Here is a 10,485-nt window from a genome sequence, read left to right on the forward strand (position 1 = left end):
ATCAACTCAGCCAGTACAAATGATACACGAAGAGTTTAATGATAAGGGAGGGGGGATTACATACTTTCACATATATTACAAATCTAAAGATTGCACGTGGAGCAACGACTTTTGAACTGATACAACTATGAAGACGGTTATTAATCGACGAGTTCAAAAGTGACACAAATCGACATGATTTTTAAGTGCATTGTTGAACAAGAGATGCTACTTAGCTTTAACAGGGTCATAGAATCCGAATTCGACTATGAATACGGATTCCCAGCCTTGTAAATGCATCACCTTCTGCGTGATTAATTAGAATTTGGTCAAGAGGAGGATGCCTTTTTGATGACGTGCCTCTTTAGGCCTGGAATATGGGCATTTGCAAAGTAATCCTCCCAATTTATGCTCCTCAAATTTATTGGAAATTTATTACCCTCTTCCGTCGACATTTGTTTCATCAGCTTTCGTGTATTCCAACTGTCGAACCTGTTCATATACGATCTCTCCATGTTAGTTCAGATCAATTACCGATATCACAAAAAAAAAAAACTAATGTTCTCACATTCTTCAAAATATGATGTTACTAATAAATTTCTCAAACACGCAGAAAAAGAACCAATTAACAAAATTTTCTTTCTTGTTATGTGTGAATTACAATGCACCCACCATAATATATATATATATATATATATATATATATATATATTAATATACTTAGTAAAATATTACCTTGCGCGATAGAACATGTAGGGCTCGTACAACTTAGCCAAGTGAATTAGATTTTCTGCCATTCTCTTGCATCTTGCTTCGAGCCTGCAACGTTGCTTCGGGTTTGAATTAGGGCCAATTTCTTTGCTCAATCCACTTTTCTCTGCGATGTCTTTCTGTATGTAAGAGGAGAAGCTGTCGATTGAGCTGAAATACTCCATGTCGGCAATTTGAATCTCGTCTCCTTGGTTGTCCGTCAAGGGAGACTCTGCGAAATAGTCGCGGGAATAGTTGAACATGTCGCACATCGTCATCGGATTGACCGTGGACGACGCAGCGTGGTACACATTGATGCTGGGACTTGCGGCGGTCCCGTGCTTTGCCATGGCCGCGATGATCACGTTTGCAACTAGGTCTGCCGGTACCTGAGTGTTGTCAAAAACCAATAACTCAAGACGAAGAAATTTATCGTGTGAAATCGCGGAAGTTGGGTAACAAATTGCTTACGCCCACCGGTCAAGACTTCTATTGGTAAAATACTAAAATACAATGGAATTTTTGCCTCCCACGCACTTTCTGAACTTAGAACAAAATACTAGTTTTTCATCTCATAACTCAAGCTTTTAAAACAACTATAATGGTCCATAATATTTCACCCCGTATTGAGGAATGGGGTCACAAGTTCAAATTTTTCCAAGCCTTTAAATCACATATCGTGTTATACTCAAATAAAAATACTATGATGGGTGAACTTATTACATATGTTCCGAGAGAATTGGCTATGCATATTTGATCATATCCGATCATATCCCGAACCCTCTAATTTACGTAGCTGGCTACAAAATCTAAACTAAAACGGATCGGATTGCTCACCACGTCCATAACCGTGTCGGGATTGACCAGGAAGCCAGGGAGTCGTCCTTTCCCATAGGACAAGATTAAGGGGTCGAGTACTCTTTACAGTACATGAAAGAGAAAACATAATTTGCAAATCGGTAATCCTCTCGTCTTGTCGAGATCCTCTCTATCACCTGGGTAGAGCTCTTCATCGTTCCTCCTCTTCTATAGCCTCCTGTTGATCTTCCTGCCATGTCGATGGTTCTCTATCATCCTTCTCTTCCTCTCGCCTTACATCCACCTAAATCGCTACCCATTTCTTACTTTTTCCTCTTTCTCTTCACTTATCTACTCTTGCATGTCGATATTATCGAAGCTACCAACTTCCCTCTGTTGATTAGTTCCACTATTTCATCGATGGCCCTTGACGATGACCCGGATGCATCCGAATTGCTGCACTTTGTCATAAACTTGGTCGATTAAGTACGGAAAAAGAGATTGCGAGTTGCGAGTTGAACCCACACTGTGCGGTTGAGGAATGTAAGCTTCGTTAATCGGTAAAATCCCCTCCAACCCTTCCTTTAATTTTCCGGCTTTTCAGTCAATCTTGAAGAGGGCCTGGAGGTTGGACCATGCAGAAATCATACGAAAAGAAGCGGGACTGTATTTAGCAAAATTCAAGTCTCAAGCTGAAAAACAGCGAATTCTTGACACTGGACCTTGGCAATTCTCAGGACATCTTATCAATTTTAAACCCTGGATTGCTAACACCCCTCTACACAGCTATGACTTTTCAACATGCGCATTTTGGGTTCAGATAATTGGGTTACCTTTGGAGTGTAGTACTGCTGAAATGATTCGCACTGCTGTTAGTACGGTTGGCCCCGTTTTTGCAAGTTAAATCTGAGTTCGCCTCTGGTTCTGCCTTGAAAGCTTGTCGTGCTCGTGTTGAATTGGATTTATCTACACCACTGAAGGTAGGGCGGCTAATTAAACTTAACAATCAAACTCTGTGGTTGGATTTTAGGTATGAAAGGTTACCTCACTACTGCTATTCCTGCGGACGTCTGGGCCATTACACGGATTCTTGTCCCTTCATTCCTTTTGAGGAAAACATGATAACCGAGGCTAATAAAACTCCCTATGGGCCATGGTTAAAAGCGAAGTTCAAAATGTAGCCCTTCGGGCAATGTTACTATGGTTCATCATGTATGGAGGAGGAGAATGAAGAATTCATACCGAAACTCCTCCCACAAATGTTCACACCCTTCCACTTCTTCTACCGCCTGTTCCTGTTATAACATCTTCTCCACAGGAATCTACTCCACTTGATCCACAGCCCAGAAATTATTCCTCTAACATGCCTCCACCTGAGAAACACACTGTAACCACTGCTCTCATTCCAGCTACAGAGAAACTGAAAGGAGTGCAATGGCCACCATCAACTCATCAGGCCACAAAAGGGAAAAGTATTCGACCGATTAGTAAGATCAGTCCTGCGAAGAAACCCAGGCGTTACTCTCCTTATACCTTACCGGAAGAACCTACTGGACTGTATGACGACTCTTCCTTGTTAGACACACCCATCATGGAGGCTTCTGAAGAACTTCTGCGGGCGACGGTGGCTGGCCCTAAACAGTCACCCAATCAACGATGAAAATCATAAGTTGGAACTGTCAGGGTTTGGGCAATCCCCTGACAGTCCTATCTCTAAAAGCCCTTTTGGCTAAGGAAAAGCCTGACCTGCTTTTTTTGATGGAGACAAAAAATGTTGATGATGTTATCCTTCGCTTGAAAAAATCCTCTGGTTTTTTGCATCACAGGTTGGTTAGCCCTGTTGGTTCGGCGGGGGGGTTAGCTATTTTTTGGAATGCAGGGCTTTCTCTGTCGGATTTCTCCTCCTCTCAGTATTTTTTGGACTTCACTTGTCTGGATATCTCCGATGCTCGGTCTATGAGGATTACTTGTCTTCATGCTCCTGCAGTTTTTCAACACCGTCAGCATCTTTGGCAGACTTTACGTCAGTTCAGCAGCTTCTCTGTCTTACCTTGGTTATGCTGTGGTGACTTTAATGAAATATTACATAGATGGGAGAAAATAGGAACCCGTCCACCAGACTCTTACCGCATTGATTCTTTCCGTGAGCTTCTTAATGATTGCCGGTTGTTGGATTTACCTTCTCATGGCTGTGCTTATACGTGGTCCAATAATAGAGCTGGTGATGCTTTGGTGAAGGAGAGATTGGATCGAGCAGTTTGCACTGCTGAATGGCGTGTCGCATACCCGAAAGCTCAAGTGTTTGCTATGCCTGCAATAGGTTCCGATCATAGCCCTCTAGTTATTAACACCACACCCAGTTTGAGTCGACGAAAGAAACACTTTACCTTTGAAGCTTTCTGGAACCAAGACCCTGGATGTCAATCGGTTGTTCACACCTCCTGGCACTCAGCTGCGACAAGGGATTCTTCTCTTCCAGTAAAGCTACGTGCAGTCACCACAGCTTTGTCTACTTGGAGTCGCCAGGTTTTCTCTCATAACAGGCACCGGGCCATTGAATTAGAACATCAGTTACAGATTTTATCAAACCAGCATCCTACTATACTGAATCAATCCCAGCAACAAAAGATTAAACTTGAACTTCAGCAAACATGGCAGAGGGAAGAGCAATATTGGGCGATGCGATCTAGGATCAACTGGTTACAATGGGGAGATCGTAACACTAAGTTCTTTCATGCTACCACTATTCAACGACGGCATCGCAATCAAATTAGTATGTTGAGGAATGAATCTCAGGAATGGGTTAGGGATATTGAACACATTAAAGAAATGACCACTAACTACTTCTCTCAGCTTTATACTACCTCTGGGCCTAGACCTTATGCACAGATTTTAGACCAATGTCCACACATGATTGATGCAACAATGAATGCAACTCTCCTAGCTCCACCCACCCTTGAAGAAGTTCAAGTTGCTACCTTTCAATTAGGTGCTTCCAAGGCACCGGGCCCGGATGGTTTAAGTGGCTTATTTTATCAATCACATTGGGAAATTCTCAAAGTTGATATACACAGAGCAGTTCTTCAGTTCTTTTCTTCTGGTATACTACCTCCATCTTTAAACAAAACTGCTATCACTCTAATTCCTAAAACCCCAAACCCGGAAAGCTTGGATCAGTATCGCCCTATTAGTCTCTGTAACTATGCCTATAAAATCTTTTCTAAGGTGCTGGCTAATCGCTTGAAACCATTGCTGCCTCTGCTGATTACTGAAGAACAGAGTGCGTTCGTTGCTGGCAGACAAATTCAAGACAATGTTCTAATTGTACAGGAAGTTATTCATCAGCTCAAGACACGGAAAAGTAGGCGTCATTTTAAAGCAATACTCAAGTTAGATATGCAGAAAGCTTATGACCGTGTTGAATGGGACTTTCTTCGCGATTATTTACTTCACTTGGGCTTCCATTCTCATTGGGTTAATCTTATTATGCAGTGCATTTCCACGCCATCTTTCTCAATTAAAATGAATGGGGAATTTTTACCGACTTTCCACCCAACCCGTGGTCTGAGGCAGGGAGATCCTCTTTCCCCTTACTTGTTCATCATTGTCGCAAATCTTTTATCTTTCCTAATTAGGAATGCTATGAATATGGGCTCGCTCACAGGAATCCAACTGAATCAATGGTGTCCTACTCTATCGCACCTCTTTTTCGCTGACGATGCAGTGTTTTTTCTTAATGGTACCTTGCTGGAGTGTCAGAATCTTTCCAATATATTGAATCAATATTGCTTGGCTTCAGGACAAATGATCAATCGAAACAAGTCTGGTGTTTTCTTTAGTCCTTGTTGCCCTACATCTCTCCAGGAAAATCTCGCAGGTGCATTACGGGTACCAATTTTACAGCGCTGTGGGAAGTACCTAGGCATTCCTACTGACTGGGGAAGATCTAAAAAGGATATGTTTTCCTGGCTGTTGACTAGAGTTCATTTGAAATTAGAAGGATGGAAGGAGAAACTAGTGTCAAAGGGTGGAAAAGAGGTTTTATTAAAGACAGTTATTCAATCTATCCCTCAATACGCAATGTCTGTGTTTAAGATTCCCATATCATTATGTAAAGTTATTGAGAAAAGAATGGCAAAATTCTGGTGGAGTAATGATACAAGTAGATCTGGAATTCCTTGGCAGAGTTGGAAAAATCTTCAGCAAAGAAAAGAGCTAGGTGGATTGGGTTTTCGTGATCTGGTGAGTTTTAATCATGCTATGCTTGGTAAGCAAGCTTGGCGTCTATTGCATCAACCATTATCATTATGGAGTAAGTTTTTTAAGGGTTTATATTATCATTCTTCCACTTTTTTAAAAGCAAACAAAGGTATTCGGCCCTCATGGGGTTGGCAGAGCTTATTATGTGGGAGGAATGCAATTTTACCACACATCACTTGGTCTGTGGGAGATGGAACATGTATTAATATTAGAGAAGATCGCTGGCTTCCTATGGGAATTCTCGGTGGACCTAGAGCCCCTGCTGAACCTACACTAGTAGCTGATCTTATTGACCAGACCACCAGTTCATGGAAGGTTGATTTATTACACAGCATTTTCGACAAGCCAATCATTCAACAGATCACAGACATTCCAATTCGACCTAACTTCACTTCAGATGCACTTATATGGACAGCAACTAAACAGGGAGTTTACACAGTCAAATCAGCATATCACGCAATCCATCAGACACAATTAAGTACAGTCACTGCAACTGCGTCTACTTCGTATCAACTTCCTACCTGGTTATGGCGTAATCTCTGGAAGATGCCTGCTGCACCTAAGCTCCGAGTCTTTCTCTGGTCACTTTGTAGTAATGCTTTGGCGACGCGAGAAAACCTGCATCGCAGACATATATTAGACAATCCTTGTTGCACTTTATGCAAAAGTAAGAATCCAGAAACATTAGAGCATTTGTTCTTACTCTGTTCATGGACTCAAAGGGTGTGGAATCACTCACAGATTGGGATTTCAGTCCTTCCAACTCGCATTCAGCGTCTGGACTCATGGATTGTGACAACGATTGGCGACGGCCATCGCTTAACCCGGCTGGCCTTCATTACTAACATTCTGTGGCAGATCTGGCGTGCTCGGAATGCCTTTGTCTTCCGCGGTTCTTATCCTAATCCAAAGCAGGTCGTAGAGGCGGCACTGACTCACGCCCAAGTTGATCGCTTATCTTCATCTCCCTCTCTGCATCAAAGGAGTTCCATTAGAAATAGATCCCATCTATGGCGTCCTCCAGATCTCGGAGTTTTGAAGGTCAATCTCGATGGTTCTTTCCATCAAGGGAGAAATTATGGTACGATTGCTTGTATTTGCAGGGATCATCAAGGTAGACTTACCGATGGCTTCTCCGTACGTGTCGTGGCTGTCTCTGCTCTCCAGGTCGAGATTCAAGCCCTCTCTTACTCGCTTCGTCACCTATTGCAGCAAGGCCTTCAAACTGCAGCACTAATCGTTGAATCAGATAACCTCACTATTGTGGAAACGCTGAATCGTCGCTCCCAGCCGCCATGGCGCGATCGATCTCTCTTCGCCGAAGCTGCTTTCCTTCTAACCCTATTTCCCAATCTCAAGTTAGGGTTTTGCTGTAGAGAGGCGAATTCGGTTGCTGACTGGGCTTGCAAGGCCCATACGGGCACATCTTTGTCTGATAATTGGGCCATTCGTCTGCCCTCTCCTCTTTTCAATCTTTTATGCGCGGACGCTCTTGCCGCGGGTTGTAAGGGTTTTTCGTAGTAATGAAAGTCGACCTTTCGTTCAAAAAAAAAAAAAAAAAAGAAAGAGAAAACATAATTAGCATCAGCATATTGCGATTGTAATTATTATGGTTGATAAAATGTAAGATAGAAAAGCACCTGTATCCTTGAATCCACCCAGGAAAAGGCTGTCGAAAAGTACTCTCGATTACGCTAGGACGAACAATGACAACGGGTACTCTTCCTCTTCCTGCGTTTATCATCATCTCCCCCATGGCCTTTGTCATTTGATATACGTTCTGCCACCCATACATTCTTGCCCTGAACTCATACACGATTTTTATTCAATCTCAGCACATGGAACTTTTTGACACGTATGAGTACCGATACATGAAATGCACACAAAATTTTTCATAATCTTTGCCAAAATTTAGATGTCGACAAGTCTATTATTTCAACCTTAGTGTAGCATCTGGACAGAGATGTTCACCTGGCCAAACCAACCTCCTTTAATTTCTGAGGCGCTTCATTTGGAGGGAGTGTTTCGATTAAATCTGAAACCAAATTTATTTCGTGATGGACGTCCAACTTGCTTTGAGTCGACGAATCTATTCTGCTCTCCCCCATTTCAAAGGCCTTCTCCATTAATATTCCCGGCCTCTCTCCATTCACAAATGCTACAAATAATAATTATTAATATGATAATGATGATAATAATATTTGGAAAAACGAACCGAAATGTAAGTTTTATATTTCCTTCACATGTATTTTAGAAACAAGTGTTCATTGATTCTTACTGGTAGACAGGTGCAAGAAAAGGCTTAGTTTCCTGCATTTCTTGGCGAAGCTTAAGAGCCGAGAAGGCGCAATGGCGTTCGCAACGAGAGCGGCGTCGTACCTACACACATATATCGCAAGGAGCGGAATACATCAGCTAAAGCAATCCTAGGAATGGGAGAGAAGCACGACAGTAGAAGAAAGACGAACTGGATCGGAGGTATTTATTGAGATTAAAGTTTTGATTTCAGTCGAAGCAATGTCGATGCGGGCTTGATTAGATCCCACAAATACTCACAATCTCATAGATCACAAAAAGCGAAAGCTATAATAACATAGAAAAATCAAAGATACCTCTCATCCAAAGTCGTGTTGGCTGCTGAGTTTATGATGACATCGACTTCTTGCGTTATCTGGCAAAGCAAATTGTCCCCTATTCCCATATTCAACTCCCGAATGTCGCCCTTGACTGGAACGAGCTTGCTCAGCATGAAATTCGTGTACCCTTCTCCATACTTTTGTTGTAGGCACTTGAACAACTCACACCCTATTATCTGCAAAATAGAGAACGAACAAAGATTTTTTGGTGTTCTAAAAGAGCACGTTTTCCTACATGAGTGTTCTGCATGCTAGTCCGAATAAAGAAAGTCGAATGATGATTTTCATATTCAAAATGCACATGCAGATATTATAGATAATATTACGACATCACCATCCTCGCCTTTGAATCTGTCCATGGCAGCTTGTTCGTCTTTTGCCTTGATCAGCAGGAAGATCTTCCCTACGGTGGGCGCGACTCGTAAAATCTTCTCAATGAGAACTGTGAACAATAGTTTAAACGCTTTGCTGAGTTTAATAACAGTCTCTGGACGCAAGCAATGGAATTGGAACGGTAGAAAACGAATGAGTTCATTATCAATCATTAATTTTTAGTCTAAAATCGCTAGTTTAGATATCTGTATTTTTGCATTCAAAGAACATCAATTCTCACAATTTCGAAAAGGATTATTTTCAAGACCAACTTGACATTATGTCAGGATGAACGTGTTGGAGAAATCTTCTTGAAGTGTTTTGAAGTTGACAAAACGTTTCTATCAGTCTAGTCTGAAGGCTTGCAGACTCTGCTATTTAAAGTCTGAAGGCCTCCGGACAGCCAGACTCAAGACTCAAAGTCCATCCTCATTGACAGTCTCTAATCCGTTGAAGAAATGTTATCCAGGATGTTTCATTAAGGATTTAACCTTATCAACTTGAGAAGATCTCATGGCTGGAAAAGACATAACGAAGTCCTTTGATTGATCGAAGATTGACTCGATAATTGAAGATCCGGTGATTGCCTAAATATTATTGGAATGTTTTACTTATGGAAACCGAGATCCTGATTGTATGGGCGAACATGATTGATGGGCTATCGACACGTTCCTTTAATAGCTCGAACAATCTTCCTAATTGATTCCGTCCAACGGGTAGATTGGAGGAATTCCTTTGGTAAGTGCCAACGGGTATGATGGCATAAAGGAGTATATAAGGAAGACGGTCTTAGTTGTTCAAGGTGTGCGCGATAGAAGAATTCCAAAGTCTGAAGCTCCTTTTTGTTTAGACAATTACTCTGAGCAAATACTTGTATACAAAAGAAAGTCTATATTTGTGAGAAATCTTGAGGAGGTGTGGTAGAACATCTACACTGTGAAATCAAGGCAAAGCTGTGCTGTAACTTCTCTTTTGTTCATAGTGGAATCCAGCCAATAGGCTGTCAGTGAAGAAGAGTGGACGTAGGCTTGATATAAGTTGAACCACTATAAACCGCGTGTTCAATTTTCTCTTCTCTCAGTCTTACTTTAATTATCGTTTGTCTCAAATCCATCAACTGTCTAGTATTGTGCAAATATCGAAGAAAAATCTTTTATATACCTATTCATCCTTCTTTAGGTACTTATACTAGCAATATCAGAACGCATTTTAAGCAGCTTATTTCCATTACCTTTCGCAAGAAACCCAGTCGCACCAGTGATGAGAAAGTTCCTTCTCTCTAGGAAGTCAATTATTCCTATACCATCTTGCGATTCCCGAGCCACGTCCATGATGGCAGGAGGGGAGGCAATAGCGGCAACATGAATGTCACGGCAATTGCGGTTATTTTTATCTTTGATGGCCATGTTTTGCGAAGGTGCAATGTCCCAGACATTATTTTGAGAAAATCTCGGTAGTTGAAGGAATGGTTTTCGAAACTCTTTTGAAGATAGGAAGGTGTTGTTTGCTCCTTGATTGGAATGGGCTCTAATGGCTGTGTGCGGTGATGCAACCATCGCAGAGGAATTGCAAGGGAATGTTGCCGAGGCGAAAGCAAGAGAGAAAGATGACATTCTGTTACGTGTGTTTTTTTTCCCTAGAGAGAGGATTGATTTGAGGTGAGGTCCGATGCAGAAGCAGGGGAAGAAGC

General features: G+C 41.8%; 1 protein-coding gene and 1 long non-coding RNA gene across 2 annotated transcripts; both read right to left on the bottom strand.

The window, feature by feature from the left end:
- Nucleotides 1-710: 710 nt before the first annotated feature.
- Nucleotides 711-10,201, bottom strand: LOC104455839 (fatty acyl-CoA reductase 2, chloroplastic-like). The gene is made up of 8 exons (XM_039317934.1): nt 10,027-10,201; nt 8,750-8,865; nt 8,400-8,599; nt 8,066-8,166; nt 7,759-7,945; nt 7,428-7,589; nt 1,567-1,648; nt 711-1,118 (listed from the first exon to the last, which is right to left on the bottom strand). The coding sequence occupies exons 1-8, from the start codon at nt 10,199-10,201 to the stop codon at nt 711-713; spliced, it is 1,431 nt and encodes a 476-aa protein (XP_039173868.1).
- LOC104437650 lies at nt 2,800-3,893 on the bottom strand. Its single transcript, XR_005552947.1, has 4 exons — nt 3,655-3,893; nt 3,274-3,508; nt 3,061-3,161; nt 2,800-2,947 (listed from the first exon to the last, which is right to left on the bottom strand). It is a non-coding gene; the product is annotated as an uncharacterized LOC104437650 (long non-coding RNA).
- Nucleotides 10,202-10,485: the final 284 nt, after the last annotated feature.

The sequence above is a fragment of the Eucalyptus grandis genome, chromosome 7 (genome assembly GCF_016545825.1).
Source record: "Eucalyptus grandis isolate ANBG69807.140 chromosome 7, ASM1654582v1, whole genome shotgun sequence".
Taxonomy (NCBI): Eukaryota; Viridiplantae; Streptophyta; class Magnoliopsida; order Myrtales; family Myrtaceae; genus Eucalyptus; species Eucalyptus grandis.